This window comes from Epinephelus moara, chromosome 19, assembly GCF_006386435.1.
Source record: "Epinephelus moara isolate mb chromosome 19, YSFRI_EMoa_1.0, whole genome shotgun sequence".
Lineage (NCBI taxonomy): Eukaryota > Metazoa > Chordata > Actinopteri > Perciformes > Serranidae > Epinephelus > Epinephelus moara.
The window spans coordinates 7,877,594-7,898,524 of record NC_065524.1 but is presented as its reverse complement, the minus strand read 5'-3'; the positions used below and the strand labels follow the sequence as shown (position 1 = coordinate 7,898,524).

General features: G+C 42.5%; 1 protein-coding gene across 3 annotated transcripts; it reads right to left on the bottom strand.

Moving 5' to 3' along the window:
- Positions 1-7,926: 7,926 nt before the first annotated feature.
- On the bottom strand, positions 7,927-20,362 carry stpg4 (sperm-tail PG-rich repeat containing 4). Of its 3 annotated transcripts, XM_050071444.1 has the most exons (8): positions 20,259-20,277; positions 17,598-17,726; positions 17,370-17,426; positions 15,803-16,057; positions 13,740-13,804; positions 13,423-13,468; positions 8,659-8,763; positions 7,927-8,150 (listed from the first exon to the last, which is right to left on the bottom strand). In XM_050071444.1, the coding sequence occupies exons 2-8, from the start codon at positions 17,685-17,687 to the stop codon at positions 8,043-8,045; spliced, it is 726 nt and encodes a 241-aa protein (XP_049927401.1). In that variant the 5' UTR covers positions 17,688-17,726; positions 20,259-20,277; the 3' UTR covers positions 7,927-8,042. The 3 variants fall into 3 exon arrangements, with proteins under 3 accessions (XP_049927401.1, XP_049927402.1, XP_049927403.1); XM_050071445.1 differs by lacking the exon at positions 17,598-17,726 and having other exon boundaries at positions 20,259-20,362; XM_050071446.1 differs by lacking the exons at positions 17,370-17,426; positions 17,598-17,726 and having other exon boundaries at positions 20,259-20,338.
- Between the last annotated feature and the right edge of the window lie 569 nt (positions 20,363-20,931).

Sequence of the window (20,931 nt, the reverse complement as noted above, 5' to 3'; positions counted from 1 at the left end):
CAATGGCTTTTAAAAATCACTGCTGGATGCCGCGTCTTCACCTGCCTTGTCACTTGTGACTAATGGACATCACTTCCGAGTGCCTAACCACATTAATGTGAGCAGTGGGACTGGGCTGCCGGCTTATGTAATACTGCCAGCACAGTTTTCTGCCTCCAAACTCCCTCCTCCTCCTATCTCTCTCTCTCCTTCTCTATCTCTCTGTGTCTCTCGATCTCTCCCAGCTTGCCTGATGTGATGTGATGTGGCTTGGTTGCCTAGCAGCCATCCCCTTGTTTGAGTAACTGGGGAAGCAGAGAGATATCTGGTCTGCTGAACAACACACACACACACACACACTCGGCGAGCGGCAGATAATGCCCCCGTTGTGTGGTTTTACAGGCTTGACAGTGTCTGTTTGATGTCTGCTGTTACCATGTGAGGTATGAGCCAGCTATAATCAATGTCTCAGGATGGTGTAAATTGATTTGTGTTATGGGAAGAGTCACTGCCTTTGCTCTCAGCAAAGCCCCTATTTCTTAACCCTTTCCCTCCCTGCAGGGCTACAAGCACTAATCCTCTTCCTTCCCTGTCTTTTCTTAAAACTCCACAATCGCCCACGGCCCTGTCGCTCCTGGCATGAAAATCCCCCATCCGTCAATACTTCGATTTTCGCACAGGAATTATCGATCACTGTCGCCTCTTTTTTGCCATCCGAAAAGAAATCTATTTTTACTTTTTTCCCTCCTCGCTCGCCGGCTCTCCCTTGTTCCATCCTCTCCTCATTAGCGCTGTGTGTGACACCTACACAGGGGCTTCGGGAGATGAATGGTCTAATCCCTGTGGGTAAGGAGTGAAATATTACATGGTGTGCTCACACATGCACAAATACACTCACACACTGACAATGAGAGGCACATGAACACATTGTGTGGTACAGTACACATGCTTGAATACACTCGCGCACGCACGCACGCACACACACACACACACACACACACACACATGCCACAGTCTTGACAGCTCTGGTAAAAGGAGACAGATTAATGGAGGAAGCGGCCCGCTGCAAAGCCTCTCAGAATGACAACGGGCAGAGGAAGCTCTATTCACTGGACCGAGTGTCACCACACACACACACACACACACACATAAATATATACAGTATATACACCTGGGATCAATGAGCAGATCTTATTGTGTATGTGCGTCTGCGTCATCGTGATGTCAGAGCACCCAGGCATGTCGCTCTGGTTACGCTGGAGCATCACAAGACTGTCTGTGTGTGATATGAGAGTTGGGAGCAACTGGTATCAAGTGTTCAGGTACACTTACTGTACATTAATAGTTGCCTCAGACAAACACACAACCTCTTTACACAGCATCATGGAAGAAGTGGCAGCCATATTGGATAGAATATTGATCATTAACAAACAAATAACTGACAATCAAAGGTGGTGACCACGCTGAGTGAGGTGTGTATGTGAGTGCATGTGTGTGGGCCTGGTATTCAGGTCACAGTGGTGTGTGTGGATGCCAGTCCTGCAGGGGCATATGGAGGGCACAGGCTGGGTGGTGTCAGTACAGGGCGCCAAGAAGGAAACCATAAACCATCATTGTGATGTCCAAACAAGGCCGGGGAGTCATGGATGGGTGAGGGGTGTTATGGAGGTTACAAGGATCAGATGTGGTTCCATAATCTCATTTATAAATAAAATGACTGGTACAGTAGACGTATACATAGTTCTTGCCCATGGGGCAAATGTGTTCCAGCAGAGCTCAAAGCACATGTTGATGAAAGAAAGTATTGAGAACGCTGTGAGAACTGCTTAAAGGTCAGAAATAAATGCAGGACGTTGTCAGAAATACTTGTCAACATGTCAGAATGTAAAGCCTTGTTTACCAAAGATTTTACAGTAAATATCTTCAATAAATGTGTATTTGTTGGAATTTCATAGACATACTTTATAGCTGCTGTTTATAAAGAATGTGAAGTCAGGTCAAGCCATGTGGGACGGAGCCACCATGTTCCAGTGATTGCACTCTGTTACTTCTGTTACCAAGGTGCGTGCACTCGGTCCAAAAACAAAATAGTTTACAATGTCCAGAGATGTGAGTAGACGTAGTGCGCCAGCGCCTGTAATCAATCCTTTGGCTGCAAAATAATTTGGATCAGTGTTGTTTATCTTGATTAGCTTGTCCAAATACCATTACTACTGTAGCAGGATCAATAACACAGCATAGTCCTCGGAACATGAGAGCCCCATCCAAACCAATTTAACATGGCATGACATCAACTTCACATTCTTTAGGGCTAATGTTTAGGGCTACGACATTTAATCTTCCTCAATGGTTCAGTGTGTATGATTTATGGAAATATATATTGGCAGAAATTGAATACAATATTAGTAGTGTGTTTTCTTTAGTAAATAATCGCCTGAAAATGAGAATCTATGTTTTTGTTATCTTAGAATGAGCATTTATGTCTACGTAGTGAGCGGAGTCCGTCATGTTGGACTGCTGTGTTTCCACAGTGGCTCAGAATGAACAAATAAAACACTGGCTCTGGATCAGGTCATTTGCGCTGTCGCGTCGGCCCCTGTAGTTAGCTGCCTCTCCACGACAAGTATAACAGCATTAGAAAAACACAGATTTTTAATGTGAAACTGCTTTATTCAGTTATTCAGGTTCATTTGTTTTGGGGACGAAGAGACCTCTGTGGATAGTTTAGCTCCTGGTAAAAAAGTTTCCTGAACGTCTGGATCTTCAGTATTGGGGAGGGGGGGTCTGGGCAGGTGCTGGGCTACATGCCAACATGCCGAACAGCTTGATTTGTAATGTGAAACTGCTTTATTCCAAGTTTTTAATCGGTTTAACTAACGTGGTCTTTTTCTTTGTGGAGTCCACTGCTTATAATGCAGTTCCCGGTAAAAAACAGGAATCCTAACTGGGAGTTTACACTTGGCACATAGGAGAAGTTTCAGCTTGTTGCACTCTGCAGTCCTCACTGGTAGATACCACTATATCCTACACACTGCTCCTTTAATGGATACAGGCTATGATAAAATTCATCATCATAAAATCCATGAATATAATTTCTATTTGCGGGAATGGTTAAAAGAATAGTTTGACATTTGGGAAATTACTTTTCTTTCTTGTTCATGTATGCTAAATATGAAGTTAGAGCCACTTAGCTTACATGTATCATTGCAGAAATGGAGAAACATCTAGCCTGGCTCTATCCTAAGGTAACAAAATCTGCCCACCAGCATTTCTAAAGCTTACACACAATAGTACCTCACATTAAACAACAACTTGTTGGTTTAACACTTCAGTTTTGTACAGGCTGAACAAACAGATTTATAACATGTTAATTAGGGAGCTTAAGAGGTTCTGGTCGGGGTGTTTTGTTGGTTTTGGACAGAGCCGAGCTAACATTAGCTGTTTCCCCATTTCTAGTCTTTATGCTAAGCTAACTGAAAAACAGAAAATAAGGGCAAAAGGTCACTTTCTCAGACAATGCAGTCATTTGTTGTGCAGCTCACATGCAGCTCTGATAACCCTATGTAATGATATGAAATAAGTGCTGGCTTATTCTCACATTGTTGCCACGCCATCATCAGCCTCATTTTTGGACTTGCTCTGATGCTCATTTATGAGGTTGGCATTGTCCAGCACCATGCCTAATAACACCGCAGTAAACAGCAGCTTGGCCGGCAGTGTGTTCTCTTCCATCAATCACTCCAGCTCACCTGATCGGCCTCCAGCGCTCTTGGTCCACTTCCACACATATCACAACGGTGCCAGCACCATTACCCACTTAAACAATGACCCCCTTGTTCGCTAACAGTCGCCCATTGGAGCTGATTAAACTTTTAAATGTCATTTAATAGAAGCGTAATGTTGCTCCGATGCGTCTGTCAGCAGCTTGAGGGGGGTAAAAGGATACCTGGTCACCCTCCCGGTGTGTCACACTGCCCGCTAAATTCTTCAGCCGGCTAGTCATCACCCTTAGTGTGTGGATGTGGTGATGAGAGTGAATGTGACCTGGACTTAAAGGGGACACGAGGGAGCAGCACCTCTGAACCTGCCACCTCTTTGTTTGACCCTCTTGCTGCTGGCTGGAGTCTCGCAAGGTGCTCATGTTATACAACGAGGGAGAAAGGGAGACAGCTTTCTGTGATACTGGGAGGCCATTTTAGTTCAGCACAATGTCAATGACGAACAAAGCCCTCTCTGTTCGAGGGGTTGTTTGTTTGGCGACCTTAAGCTGGGACTCAGCAACTGATAATGGCATTTGTCCCACACCAGTACTGGATTATGGGTATTTCTGTGCAACTTCACATTCTTAGGAAATTCCAGCAGTCTGCCTTCGTCATTATTCTGGAGCAGGGTCACATTTTCTCAGCATGTTGCCCCGAGTTAGCTGTTAATTTGACGTCCTTGACTCTAGCCCAGCTGTGCCACTGAGTAGCAGGGTCACCGCTGCCAGAAACACAGATTTACTCCAGACCCCACTGATGTGCTACACCGCTTCCTGAATGTTGACCGGATCTCATTAAGCTGTTTCTGAAAACCGAGGTTGATATTTGGGCTGCTGGTGCGACCTGCCCTGACACCAGATGTTCTCGTGACCTTTAAATGATATAATTCCACTGTGCCAGCACAGCTCACATCTTGACTCGCACTTAAACTGCCTTCTCACCACTCTAGACAGGAAACACTACCACAGATGAAAAGATATTGTGTTGTGTGGTAGGCTTTCTGCAGTATCCTGATTGTGTTTTGTGCAGTGTTGATGCAAGATCCACTTTCATTTGGCAGTAGAGCTTTTATTTATTACATTTTAAACACTGATAGCAAAAAGGAAGTAGTAGTTGATTGACGAGCCCATGGAACCTTTAAGAAGTGAGTGTATGTGTGCACATGTTTGCAGGTTTGCGCGTCAGTTTGCAAGTGCGTTTTTAAAAAGCAAAGGATCACAAGTGCATGCGTGCATGTGCATTCATCGCATTGTGCGGCTGCGTGCGTGTTCTTTGAAGCAATGTGTGTCTACGAGGGGGGAGCTTGATTGACAGCGAAAGAGCGGGTGCCTAGCCGTGCCTGTGGTCGAGGCAGGCTGTGGGAGATGGAGGGTGTTAAGTCGTCAGTATGAGGCATATGTCAGAGATCAGTGCTGGACCGTGGAGATCACTGAGATGAGAATGGAGGAAGATCGCTGGGGGTTGAGAGAGAGACAAGAGATTACTGGGGGCTTGGTGCCTTGACCACAGGCAGAATGGCTGCTCATCACACACAAACACACACACACGTCTCTCTCATTTTTTCTTCCTCACAAGCAGTGGATACACATGCCCAGCCCTCTAGAGGCTCCATGCAAAGCCCCGTGTTAATAAGATTGTCTTCCTCTCCGGGTGGAAGTGTGCGCTCCTTTGTTTCCAGAATAATGACAGGGGGAATAAGAGCCTGGCTCTTGAACCTCCTCGAGCTCTTAAGTGTCTGCAACTGAAGGAAAACAGAGTGGTGGGGATTAAAGTCGGCCAAGTAGATGTGCCGTGATAATGTCCGTACGGCTCAACTGACTGTTGTCCTCAACAAAACACTTCACTGATGTCAATAGGGGTGAAAACATGATTGCTTCATAATGTACAGTATATCACAAGTTCCAAATTACCCTTACCACAAACAAATTGTTATTGAAATAAGCCTCTACTCTTAATCCAGCCTATGTTTTATGGCTACACCAGACCCTACTAGCTTTCGGGAAGCTGCTCTGTTAGCTGACCCTCAGTGTTGACACAATAGTGAAGGTGGTTTGAGGTGTTTTGTAGATATGAACAACTTTTTCAGTAAAGCTAGAATGTAGCAAGCCCACCTGTGACCTCATCACTAATTCCATAATATGGCTATCCTAACCCAAACACTCAGGTAAAAAAATGGCTCCTGTTATTCATGGATTGTACAAAAAATGGACGAAACCATTGTGATGTCATCCATAGTTTTTTAGACTCCTGTTTTGGCATTTTGGTTGTCACCATCTTGGATTTATGGAGCCACAAGTGACCATATTTGGGTACGAAGGTGGAGATAGCCCTAATGCTAGCTGTTAGCTTGGTTAGCACAGCCCACTTACAGCTATGGTTGACTTTGATAATGCCAATGCTAATTTTTGCTAGCAAAAAAGGAGCTTAAAACTATTAGAACAAAATGTACTCACAGAAAAAAACTGAGCTTCTGACTCCGTTAACTTTCATGAACTGAAAATACACTGAAAAAGCAATAGCTACAGCTATGCATACACTCTGTGAATCTGGGGTTACACCATGGTTATGTTACCAAACTAACACTGTTACCGTGGTAGTGACTTAGTCTTGCCTTAATAACATTTTAATGGGTGAGTTATATAAAAAATGTTCTCCTGTACAAATGTCATGCACAGGGACATAAGCTATAGAGACCAAAACGTTTTTAATGCCAGGCTATAAACATGTTTCATCTGCTGTGAAGTTGGGTATTTTAATATGAGGGTTTATGGGGAGCCAGCCAGTAGCCAGTAGAGCCAGCCTTAAGTGGCCATTAGAAGAACTGCAGTTTGTTTCACTGCCACGTTGGCTTCATCTGTCAGCCCCGGAGACTGCTGCTTGGTTCAAGCCAACATTTAAACCCGTTGTTTCCACGAAGAATGTCGGCTGTTCCAGTAACATCATAACAAACACGACCTCATGTCTTCACTGTGTGAGGTGCTCACTGTTATGTTACACAATATGCTAGGGCAGCAGAACAAGCTTTACACAAAATTGACATACTTTCACATTCTAGGATACTAGGAAAGTACAAGCTGCTCCACTGACGATGCCTTGGGAAGAGAATTTGTAGATTCTTGACACATTAGCACAGTGTCTACATTCAAATGAGCTCAAAAATAAGTCCATTAAGTCATACAACGTTTCTATCAATGAAGAAGCTATAATATTGTTTGCTAATAGCATTATGATGACTCCTTGCTACATTATGTGTTGCTATGGGTGATTATTCATCCTCTAAAATCAATATAACACTAAAATAAAGGCTTAAGAAAGTGGGCTCTAATTACCGTTTTCCATATTTTCATCGTTGGATCTGTTAACAGAATCTGGGTGGGCAGAATGGATGAATACAAGTCTCCACTCCCTGGACAACTGTCTAACTGGCAGTGGCACAAAATTCTGCTGCTCTTAGGCGTGAGTGTCTAACTCTATGAATATGAAGCAGTGCTGACAAAGTGCATGCATGCTCAGCAAAACCCTTCTCTGAGTAAATAAACGATTAAAGAAACACTGCCCAGGATCGCACTAACAAATCTGCAGTGTGTTTGTTTTTATTTCTGTGCCTATCCCCTGTTGCGCTGTAATCTACACCGCCATTATGTTCCACACGGAGGGGATTCCTATCGCCGCTGTTCTCTGTGTCCCGACATTATTGGCCGTGTTTGTTTGTTTCGTGAAAAGAAAGAGTATGCGGAGTAGGTAGCGATAAGAATAGCTGTTTTATTGTGTGCCACTGCCTTGGCCCCTAATACTGAATGTGTTATCTGAGGGTGCAGCATGCCACACTAAGCTATGTGCATGTGACGCATGGCTGAGCAGCATTCCTCCTCCTGAGTGCATCGCAGGGCAGAGATAGTAGGAAGGCAAAGCAGCCTGACTGCCGACAGAGAGGGAGAGAGGAGTGAGAGCAGGAGAAAGGAGAGATGAAGGGAGAGAGCAATACCGGGAACATGTAGTTAAGTGGAATGAAGTACCCTTTGTTGCAGATAAGATCATTCTGCTTCCCTGGCCGGCATCACTAAAGCGATTTGAGCACAGCGAATGTAGCTTATTATGTCGTTGGCAGGCCACAAAATCCCTCACTGACATGCAGATATAGTACATTGGTTCAAGTAATAAGAGACTGGAATATTGCTTTCTTTTGTGCATTCCTTATTTTACTGTTATTACATAAACAGCCGTCATGTGTGGTCTGCCACCAAGCTGACAGGATGAGGAGGTGATGGTGGGATCAAGACATAGCCGGAATTAAAGTCCACACTAGAGAATGTTGCGGAAGAAGAGGCTGAATGATGGGTCTATGGCTTCTGTGTTCAGACGGTCGCCCAACTTCCAGCAAGGTTCGTAGGCCCCTGGTCCTGGGGTCTTCTGTAGAATACACAGACAATAGCGCACGCGCGCGCACACACACACACACACACACACACACACACACACACACACACACACACAAATGTGCCTTTTATTAATGTCATCACTGTGAAATCCAAGTTCTCTTTTAATAATTAAGAAATGTTCAAAGTCTTCACAGAATATGTTCTGAAGTCTGTGTTTATCATGTGAGGGATGTTTTCTTTGCTGCATTCTGTTCCATTTTAGTTTCAGGATTTATCTAATAGCCTTTTTTTTTTACTTTGATAAATTTACATCAAAATCATGATACTGAATCCAATCAAAACATTACTATTATGCAGATTTCCTGACTCATCATGAAGCTAACTGCCACAGTGCAGCTGAGAGGATATAAAACTGTATAAATTATAAATTTACAGTCTGGCAATAATGACACACAGCTATAGCAACACTACTAATAATATAACTTTGGACATATTCACAGACTACCTGTGTGCATTTATAGAGGACATATTGGACTCACGGAGTGCACACAGTGGAGCCGTGGCAATGTGGATTTGAAGCAGGAAGTGATGCCTTTTCCTGGTCTGGTCTGTGGGTTATAGTGGCCTGGAGCAGGTCCTTGCTTCTAATGTGGTCAGAGATAATTATAGGTTGATGGATATCTTGATTTTGTGATCAAGCCTCAATATGCTGTGGAGCAAGGCTAGCATGTAATCACTAGCATGTGAGCACACTTAGACTACTGTAGGGTACCTACCTTTGGCCAGCTAAGAAACATACAGAGGAAAAGAAAACACGTAGCTTGTGTTTTGTAGTTAGGTTATTTTTTCCCTCATTTTTCCTTTTTAACAACATTATTTTTATGAAAATATTAATTAGCAGTGGCATGCAACAACTAGTTTGGAGAGGTTTGGTAACCTAGCAAGTTAAAACAAACTGGATGAAACTTGAGCTAAGCATGCTATACCTCAGCCTGAATATACAAAATAGCTTACTTTTTTTTTCCATTTGCTCTTTATAGGCATTATTGTTAATGAAAATTTCAGTAAGCTGTAACTTTATCCTGTAGCAAGTAGATTACTTATTAAACAATGGTTTGGTAAATCAAAGGGGCTTAAAACCAAAGGGGCTGTGGTTGCCATAACTTTAGCCAAACATGATATACCCTCATACAAGGCAAAGCTAACATATAAATATTAGCATCACATAATCACAAATGTGGTTTCTTTCCTTTGGTCAGGTAAGAAACCTTTAGAGGAAATGTTTTATTCTGTATTTTTGTCAGCTGTGTTTGAGTACATTGGGGAAAGTTTGTAAACATCCATACATCCATTTTCGTAACCACTTATCCTCTTGAGGGTCGCTGGAGCCTATCCCAGCTGACAATGGGCGAGAGGCAAAGTACACCCTGGACAGGTTGCCAGACTATGGCAGGGCTGACACATAGAGACAGACAACCATTCACACTCACATCACACCTACGGGCAATTTAGAGTCACCGATTAACCTATCCCCAAGCTGCGTGTCTTTGGACTGTGGGAGGAAGCCGGAGTGCCCGGAGAAAACCCACGCTGACACGGGGAGAACATCAAGTTCCACACAGAAGGGCTCCCTCCTGGGATTGAACCACTATACCACCGTGCCGCCCAGTTTGTAAACAGATGTTTTGATACAGTTTTGCTGTTGGCCCTCCATTTACTTTCATTCATAATGAATTATCTCAAATTTTTGATTTTTTTTGTTTAACAAGGAAATGTGAGAAAAACAAAGTTTTGTTCCCAAATTCAGTGCAACACAGGGTGAGTAACTGATAAATAATTATTTTGTGGATGAAATGATGCTTTAAATGAAAATGTCAGTGGCTTGCAGCTGATTGCAATTAGCTTTTTTAATGGGCAAAGTTTAGGTAACCCAGCAGAATTGAAACAAGTGCTTCCCAGTCCCAGTTGCTTCACCAAACACAATCAACTTGTGTGCAATCTAGGTAATTTAGTTAAGGACACACAGAGAAACAGCTGATGAGCATATGTCTTGATTGTATTTGCCTAACGTCATCATGCGTTTTTGGATTAGTACAAGCACCTTTGGAGAACAAGGCCCTGTTTTTACAGAAGAGAAGGTGGACTGTAAGTGTTTATGGTCTCACACGAGTACAAATATTGTTGTTCTTAAGCATCTGAACAAAACTGACAAAGTAAACCCTTCTGGGAACAATCAAACCAAACGTGATGTTCTAAGCATTCATTATATTCACCTACTATACATCGTGACCTCGACATTCCATGAGCCAAATGTCAGATAAATTCTTTCACCCATAGATCTAAAAGCTCATATAAACCTATTGTTACACTACGCTGATACCCAAGTCATCTAAAGGATGCACATATAATATACGCCAGATCTATTTTAGGGTCCCATACCCATATTTTTAAGACCCATGACATATCACTTGACTCAGGTCTTTATGGCCTTTGCTGGTCTCTGATTGAGTTGTGTGTGTGTGTGTGTTTTTTTCCACATGTGATTTGTGTTTAGGGTTAGTCATTGTCAGAAGTCAGTCTCTCTCTCTCTCTCTCTCCTTGCCTTTCACTTCTCCTTTCCTCTTACCCACTAACACACATACTGGTCATCACCAGCGGCGTGCCATGCAGAAATAGCATCATCCCCCCTCTACCCTCCTCCTCAGACATAAAACTGTCTCCCTGTCCCTGAACACAGGACCAGCCTTTCATTTTCAGCTGCTCTCTGATTCTGACAGAAGAAGTCAGGAAGGTGTCTTTTCCTGTCCTCTGCCCCTTGGAGGGATGGATGCTACCATTACATGCCATTTGATTCCAGTCGCCAGTTCACTTGATCCTCGGCAACTGGCCTGCTGAGCCCCGCGTGCCTGCCTGATGCTCCCAGAGGTGCTAATGCAGGTGTATTTCACAGGAGCTGGTGCACGGTGGTGAATCTGTGTGAGTGTGTTTGAGCCAAAGCACCTGGCCTACTTTCCTACTATGGCACAGCACATTAGGAGCGTTCTCCTGTGTGTCGGAGGTAACTGGCACATGCTGTCAATGTCTGTGAAACTTTAAAACTTTGACCTGTTTTTGATTGGTGCGTCCAAGACTCGGTACTCCTTAAATCAACTGGAAACCTTGATTTTTTTTATTTTTTTTTTACATGAGATGATTTTAATATGATATTTTCTTGAGTTGGAAAAATAACTATTTTTTGTCAAAAATCCATTCATGTGTTCCAAAGGGTTTTTTTTCCCAGCAAACAAAAACATGCTACAGGCATGCTAGCAGCTCTGTGAAGCTGAGCTAAATGCTAATATTAGCATGTTATCATGCTCCCAATGACAATGCTAACATAATTACCAGGTATAATGTTTACCACATTACTTATTTTAGTGTAGCTTGTTAGCACGCTAAGTAGGGTTGAGCCGAACACTCGCATCAAACGAGTATCAAGTACGGATAATTTACAGATATCATGCAGCTAAAATATGTCAATATCCTCATGATGACTTATGATCATTTGGGTAACTGTGTTCAGTCTCTTACTCTTGTGATGAAAAAGTGATCAAAAGCTAAATTCTGAGGCTGTTCTGTAAATAGTTTTCCAAAAAACATCTTCTGGTCAAGTCCTACCCACTTTCAGTTTAAACTCTGCCCATTCCAAGTAACTATAGGGAAACAGATACAGTATTTCACGTTCACTGCGCCCCGGGTACGCTCTGTGCTCAGAGTTTGTGGTTCAATAAATAATTGAATGGTAAATGTATTCCACTAGGTCTCCAAATGAGTGGTCCAGCTCAAAAATAAAAAAAATCAGCACATGGCAGCAGATGTTGTTGTTGTGGGCCGCCACAACTAAATCAGTGTGTGGGGAAACTGCAGATAATTCAGTTGGTTGAACGGATACATATAATGGTGTACTCGCTAATCCCAAATGCTAACATTTGTAAATTAGTACAAAAAACAACTTTAAATCCCAGACAAAATTCAAGGGATGACCAGCCTCATTACAACTCATCCTGTGGGGACAATGAATGTTTGTATTAAATTTCATGGCAATCAATACAATAATTGTTGAGATATTTGACTCAAAATGTCAGCCTCATGGTGGTACTACAGGAAACTTCAGGGTATCACCATAGTAATTCGGATACATCCTCTAGGGACCTTGAATGTCTGTACAAAATGTCATGACAGTCCATCCAAAAGTTGCAAAGATATCTCTAGTCTGGACCAAAGTGATGGACTGACCAATGTTGCAATCCACAGAGCCAAGTGTGGCAAATATAAACTACCAAACAGCAGGTGTTTGGACCAGCACATTTTCTTGGAGTAGTTAAAGGCTGAATCACTTCTGTGCTACAGCAACAGAGGAGAGGAGGGCATTTATTCATATGAAAATGTCTGGGATTATGACTTTAATTCAAACAGGCTTGAATCTCAAGGGAGGATTTGTTCCTCCCGAGCAGCACGTGCAGTCGATATTGCAAAAAAGCACAACATGTAAATCTAGGACACGCAGTGGCCCCAGGATGGAGAAATTAAGTCAAATCAGGAAAAGAGAATATACATCTTTTTTTGTTGTTATTGTGTTCCCAGACATCTTCAGCTCACTGGAGGTTTTTCTCTGGATGTGTGGAAATCTATTTCATTTTATTCTGGGCTGAGAGGCAAGGCTCAGGATGGACCAAGAGTTCCCAGTGTAAACCATTAAGACACTTAAATTTTGATCCGCTAATGTCCGCCCGCCTACGCCGGGTCAGCTGTCTGAATGATCTGCGCTTTCAGTTAACCTCGCTGCGGGATTTGTGTAGGTGCTTAACCTTTGACAATAAACTTGTCTTAGAGTCGCTGTGACACCACTAACAGCAGAAAACTGCTCCCAACTCTGCAGTAATAACACCCTCGGGATTTCTTAGCGCCTTTCCTTCTCTGTCAACACTCAGCAGCTGCCAGCGCGGCTCAAATATCCATCAGCTACCAGCATGGACACACAGCTAAGGCTGCAACACTGCAATATGAACCAAAGCTGACTGGTCAGCTAGTACAGTGCCATAACAGGCCCTCACTTGGGGCAAATGATACAATCAGACAGCCTGTGGGATCGGTTTTCTTTGACCCCTGTGGTTGTCATAACTAGCTTGTGTTCAGCACCAGATACACATTAGGTCATAGCTTGTAACTAAAACCTATTGAAAGTGTATTGTAATGAAGCCTTTTTGTGGGCAATGGAAAGACTGAATGGTCCTAATAACTCGTCTTGGTGACTAGATACTTACAGGAGGAAAGCTGATCCGCTGCACGCTCGACCGAAACATCACATGCCTGCAAGAAGAAGAGAGAACAGAGGGGGGAAGTGGCTGTCAGAAAAAAAGAAGAGTGAGAGAAGAAAAGAATAAGGCCATGCATGATCAGAGGCAGAGAAAATGAGAGAGCAGGTTGGTGATTGCTCCTCCATCTTTGAGCTGTGAGGAGATGAGAGAGGGAAGGAGAAGTTGTATGAGGGGGAAGGATTCAGCGATCAAGGGATGATTCATGGGTTGTCTGCTCCGCTGTGATCTGAGAGTTAAAGAGAGGCTGTTTGTCGAGTGCTTACTTGCAGGGAATCTTCTCCACTGGTTTCGCTGTCACATCGTAGTCGCACGGTGAAGTGTTTATATGCTGGCACAAGGAATAAAGATTAAGAGGCGTTTAAATATCTATGACAGTATCAGCATGAGTTGTTTTTTGTTTTTTTAGTCTGCTATGTTACTTGCCAACAGCTGGCTTGTGTTTCAAGCACGTTCTGTTTTCTGTTGTAAAGCATCTACTGTACTTTTAAGCAATGTACTGCAATGGTGTCGATAAGTAAATTACGCAGTTAAGCTAAAAAAATGCATACGTGAGTCAAGGTTGTCTAGAGGGCTATGAGTTTAAACACTTCATGCTAATGATAATTTTAAATGTAACATAAATTACAAAGTAGTTTTTTGCTGTTAGTGTAATAACTTGTTACATTACGACAGCGCAGACTGCGCCCATTTTTTTGGCAAGTAACGGCATCAGCTCTAAGTAACAGCAACAGCAACATGGAGCAAATGTTTAAGATGTTGGAAAAATATCTTCAAATTGAAATTTTGCATTAGGGGATAGATCAATATTTTGAGATGTGCGTTTATTTGCTTTGTTTCCCCAAGAGTGAGGTGTGCAGATCAACACCACTCCCACATCTGTACATTCAATATTACGCTAGGTGATTAGCCTAGCTTAGCATAAGGACTGAAAACGGGGGGAACAGCTTGCCAACAGTTCAAAAACACCAATATATCATAATTTTGAAGACTCTGAAAACCTCTGGTTTCATCAATATTTCAACATGTAAAAACTGCTCCTGGGTTTTGTTTGCCCAGAAATAACTATAACACATAGCTTGAAACCATCTTCTTGTGTTATGTCCATGTACATTCTACATTGGCCTGGAGAGTTCAAGGTACTACAAATTAAGAAAATGCATGCAGATAAACACACCAGAAGCAAATAAAGAAACATCTTCACCAATGTGTCGACACAAGAAAACATCAATTTGACCACACTGCAAGAAGCTCATAACACGACAGAAAGTATTTCTGGGAGACCCTCAAAAGTGATACACACAGCTGGGATACACAGAACTCGTTATTGCCTTTGGCTCATGAAGTTATTGAAGTCATCTATCTGTCAGTGATGTTGGAAAATGACCTCACATAAGTTTTTTGGCTTATTTTAATATTGTGATGGCATTATTCATATATTATTTAAGATATGTGCTGTTAACCTAGGGTTTTATATTGTAATATCTAAATAATGCAATCACAGTGACAGGTAGCCGCATTCAATAACTTTGTTTGCCATAAACCATTGCAACAACAGCGTGTCCCAGTGTGTATGAGGAGAACTGGATACAGCGACAGGAAGTCTCTCAGTGGCACAGGAAGCCCAAAAAGCTTGATTTTAGCTTGAAATTACCCGGACCTTTTCCATCGTGGGGCCCATAGAGTGAGCGCACTAGAGACTTTCAGTGGCTGAACAGTTAACTTCCGGTTTAGTCCTCCACTAACTTGAATGGGGATAAAATGATTTCATCTTGCAGCTCTTTCAGATCTTTAAAATGTTAGTGGAGTGATTGGATGACATTCCGATAGCGAAAGAAGTCACTTTACAGGGGCTGTGATGCAACACCTCTTTCACAGTGTAAGTCTATAGAAAAAAGTCCTATTGGGCCCCATGGCATCACGCGACACCCCTGGACATTGTGATTCCTTGTTTGGCCACTATGTAAAATTGGCTATAAAGCTCTGCCCTGTTCCTGCGGTCTTGGCTTGTCCCAGACATGTGCACCACATTTAACAGACACTTGGCACATGGTTGTCAAAGTTGGGAAGATGTTTCTTGATTTGCTTGTGTTGTTTCTGTTTTGCATGTATTTTCTTAACCTGCAAACCTGCTCCATTGCGCCATTAGTGGTAAAAAAGCTCCACAGGGTAACTTTAAGAGACAGACACGATAGTGCTCTTGAACTTCCTATCTAATTCACAAAGAAAGAAAAAAAAGTGTATTTCCCGAAACAGTGAACTATCCCTATAATATGTGATCAATTTCATTATGCCAGTAGGATTAGTAAAGGTCATGTCCGAATCCCACCTTGTCCCTGATGCCCAGGGTGATGATGTCGGGCCGTGGACAGTTTTTGAAAGAGTAGGATGCCCGGTGCTTCAGGAGCTCTTGGATGGAGTCAGTGTAGTCATACGCCCCAGGTAGAAGCAAATCTCCCTTACGTACACCCTGAGTGTGGGCTTTTCTCCCCACACCTTTGAAACCATAGGTCTTCCTCACTGGGTTCAGTTCAGCTTCTTCGATGAAGTCACGAACGTGATAGACACCTGGAATGGGTGTGTCCTGGAAGGTGAGAGAAGAGAAGTTTAGGGAATGTGTTAGTCTCGTATAGCCAGACCTATCTCCAAGGCACTATGTCAGCGCTAGAGAAAGGTCAGGAAGCACAAGTTATCGTTCTGCTACAGGGGGAAAAATGCTCTGGCTTGTTTGTATTTCTTTAAACCAATCACAATCGTCTTGCCGATATCACAGAAGCTTGTCTTAAGTGGAACAGATGGGTACATTGGTGAAGTCACTGTCACTGACGCATGCCGCTGCTATGGTTAAAAGATGTAGCAAATCAATTCCATCTGACCATGTCAGAAAACAGATCAACATGGGGCATGAGAGTCCTGCGAGTCTTGGCTTTTTTGAGGTGTGTTCAAAGATTGTTATATTCCTTGTAAATCTTAACGATTCAGCAAAACAGCAAAGCAGACATTCCTGATTGCACGATTCAAATCTACATCAAAACTTGCCATTTTCAGTGTGTAGGTTGTCAGCTTGAAGGTTGTTGATATTTTCCAAATAGTCAGCCAGTGGCAGGTATATAGCCACAGGCTACATCTGGTGAGTCACACTAGGGAATGTGTTAACACAGCACCTGGTGCTTTGATAGACACTTTCCCGTATTGTTAGCTATATTGTTGTGGCCATTGTTGAACTGTTGTCCGCAAGAGCCAAATTCAGATCAAGCAGCTGGAACATTTGCATAGGTTGCTAAACTATTTTTATGAGAGTAAAGTTATTTTTGAAACTTACAATTTTATATCCAGCCAATTACTAAAGTCCTTTCCAGTCATTATTTTTTAACTGAATCATAATCATCTTGAGGTGATAATGAGCAATATCTTGCCGATGGTAACATGGTAACTCTGGCATTTCATAATGTCTCTAATTAAAGGGAGCTAAGATGTATGACATAAATGTATTGCACTGTAAATGTACAGCAAACACGCTGTGTTTTCTGTTCATTTACCGGAATAATTATCAATCTACCTGGACTATAATTAGCCAGCTGATTAACAATGGAGGCTGAGAGCTGGGATCACATTAAGATAAACTGATAATTAATTAGGTCTATGCATTATTACCATGAATGCTCTGTAAGGCACTTAGGGACTGGATTCACTGTAGTATAAGTGAATGTATTTCTGGCAGGCTGTACACTTTGGACAGAGACAATGGAATAGTGCTATGCAATGAAAGCCATTAACTGAATATCTACTACACAGGACCTAATGAGCCACTTGTTTGGGCCTGCACAGAAGCCAGTGCAGCAGCCTCTCCTCCTCCGTAGACAGGCTCTGAAATCACACAGCAGCGTGACACCTACTTTCAGTGTTCCCAGCCACCAACTCCCCCGGCCACACAGGTCCACCTTGTCATCGCCCTGCAGATAAGAACAGGATACAAGCCAAAACACAGTAGATAGTTTCTGCTATGATGACATTGCTATGCCAACAATGTGTTAATGCATCTCCTCATGTGTCATCCTGTTCTTTACCAGTTCAGTTCGTCCTCATTAACCACACAGAGTTATGAGGGCTTTAAAGAGCCTTACCTTATCTGTTCTATTGCCACCCCTGGACATGTCACTGACTTTAGAGACGGCTTTGTTTTTCCATGTGGCCGTCTCCTGCACCATACTCATTGTCGCTCACTATCTGCTCGACTGGGGATCCAGTGACACCTGACCACCATTAAAACTGCGACTGTTACTATAGCAGCGACTCCACTATCGATCAATTTTTCAACAAGCTGGCCTGGTGGAGGGCTAAATTTAGACGCACCGACCAGTTTGACTGAGAGTAAGACACAATGCACCAAGCCAGCACTGAGGTACACACTGCTCATGATGCAGTTAGTTATTTAGGCCTCTTTATCATCATCCACCATCATGTGATATTTAAAAGGATAGCAGTGGTGTAGCTGAGGGTATATACGCAGATGTTTTACAGTATACCCACCTATTAGCTAAAAAGCCATTGCAATATAGAGGAGAGTATACTTACATCTTGGTACCTACCCTTGTACCTGGTAGTATACCCACCTCATCAACTACCACTACACCACTGATGGATACTGTGATATTGGTCAGGATATACAGATCAAAAGTTTCCATTACAAAGCAAATTGCAATCCAATACAGACAAAACAGACATACATGTCAGTTCTACCAAATATCCAGAGAGACAGCTGTTAAAACAGGTCTCTAGGAAGTGCGTCAGGCTTTGAAGGACAATTTTTGTCGTGGCCAAACCATGTAACTACAACTTCTGGGACTGTCAAGTGATGCCATGGTGCCTCAAAAGACTTTCTCACAGATTTACTTTGTTAAAGAGACCTGTAAATCAGTGGATAAATATTTTTGAGCATCACAACCTCTGATATCATCCTGATATAATAAAAGTCTAGACGAGCCCCATGACTAAATTATTTTATCCTCATTCACTTAAGGCTTGGCTGGCAGAATTTAGCCGCTCTGCTGAGACATAGCTGCAGCTGCCTTCTGTTTGAAGCCTATATGACATGCCCCAACAAATTGCACTCAACAAAAGGGGCAGGCGATATTACAAAATTTGGTTTCCATCCAGTAGCAAGTAATTCGGCAAAATCGCCAATACCGATACGATACAATACGGTATGATCCAGTGCTTTTTATTAAAAAGAGTAACTTTAACAGCAACCGATGACCAATATTACAGTGTGAAAATGTAACATAAACCAATGCTGAAGATCTGATATAACAAAAATATTAATTTCATTAGGCTACTGTGTATCAGGATATTCCTTGTCTGAGCATCTCTGAACAGACTCTGCCAGTGAACTCCATCTGTGTCAGAGGTCTGGATGCTGAGGTGTTTCCCTTCTCCTCCCTGCTTTTTGGTTGCAATTTTAAGTTCTCTCTCTCGTGTTTTTCCTCCTTCATTAATCCATCACTGCAATCATGTGTTGGATAAAACTAATCGGGCTTGGACATACTATCTGCATTGAATGTCCACAGACAGCTGCTCTCATGTGTATGCGCATGTGGTTCTATTCATTGTACAACAGAGGGTCCACAAAAGCCTATAGCAGTAAACAGGAGGGCCGGGAGACGGTCTTACTGTCCTCCTAATGACAACATTGGGTGAAAGTGAAACTTAGAGGACGCTGCTGGATCTCAAGTAAGTTGATTGAGTGCAGACAACACAAAAGCAGTGGAGAAGTGTAGAGTACATGCACTAGATGCATTCATAGCAACAGAACGTTGTTTGCACAGACAGTTTTACTCTTGAAATACAAAAACGTAAGACATATAAGAGAGAAACTGGTATCAGTCTTCCAGACTCTAGGATTGATGTTCAAAATGAAAATGTACTATCAAGAGTATTGATATTTTAAGACTGATCCGCCCTTACCCACCACCAGTGCAAGACGAACCCACCAACAAGGCAGTCAAGTGAATCCTGCCACAACATGACGTAGTGAAAAATGAGGCTAAACATAGCAATAATCCACTTTATAGTTTTGCTTTATTCAATATACTTATAGATGTGATTCACTTTATAAGTAACTGTAACCCTATCAACCGTGTCTCTTTTACCTAACACTTCATAGCTAGCTAAATGCTAACCTAACATTTTCCAGACCAATAGGCGAAGGGGGCTGAACATGGAGGTATGGTTGGCGAGTCATGTAGCTGCTTCAGCTGCAGCTGTACCTAATCGGCTTGGCTGGCAAAGTCTGTAGTGCATTTGCTCTATGGGTCTATGGGTAATATTATACCTGGGAAGTCCAACTTTTTTGGCTTCATGCGCCACTGAACAACTTTTATAGGAATGAATGGGGCCGTGCCTCCAGTGTATCCAGTTCTCTTTATACTCAGACCCTAGTTAGAAAACCAGTGCTTATAAACCATTTATAAGCACTGGTTTCCAAACTAGGGTCTGAGGACAACCTAGGGTCCAATGAAAAAAAGAATAATGGTATGATGCAACTTGTTCCATTCTTTGACATAAGTTACACAACAGAACATAAAATACAATTGTGATCATTCCACTTTTTTGAGTACTGCTGTTATCTACAGTGTAAATGTGTGTAGTTATGTGTATTTAGTAAGAATGGGTTCTCTTTAAAATGAGGCACTTAACCAGGGAACACCACAGGTTTTAAAGTGTGATAACCTTGAGAAATGATTTCAAACTAACCTTCTTTAAGTATGAAGCTTGAAGTATCTTACCTCATGTGGCATGCTGCTGTAGGCTGGAGGGGGAGAGGCACAAGCACACACACATTTTCTTTTCAGTACAGCAGAACTAAAGACCATCACCTGAAGTGAAAATCTCGCTCTGGGAGCAAAAGCGCAACATTCAGCCTCGTTGCTAGGCTACGTGCAACACATGGTTCGAATGAGCCAAGAATTCATGTTTACACTGCTTGTCAAGGAAGTCTCATGTGGCCTGAGAGTACATGAGGAGACAGACACACACAGAGAAAACACACAGGTAGCAAAGGAGCTGCTTGAGGTTGTTTCCTTTTTCGTCATAGTACCTGATGTATACTCTTACTCGTGTGGACAATGCGTGAATGTAGAGGAGAGCCAAGACTAGTGTTACATGTGCTGTGTAATTAACAGCTTTTTATAAGTAGACTGCGATGACACTTCAGCTGGGAGTTTTTTAACTTTTGTGATAATTAGTTTTGACAAGATGAGAGCCACTTGTGTCATCGATTCACACCTGAAATTACTGTGGATCGTGGTGTTCCTTTTTGTTCCATCTCTTGGAGTTTAAGCTGTTTCTGTGCAGACTCTGTGAAAGGGATACTGCATTCATTTTAGCTGTACACACAACAAGACTAAGGAAAATCAAATCAGGGTACAGACATAAATTTTCTTTTTGCATCACGGTCCA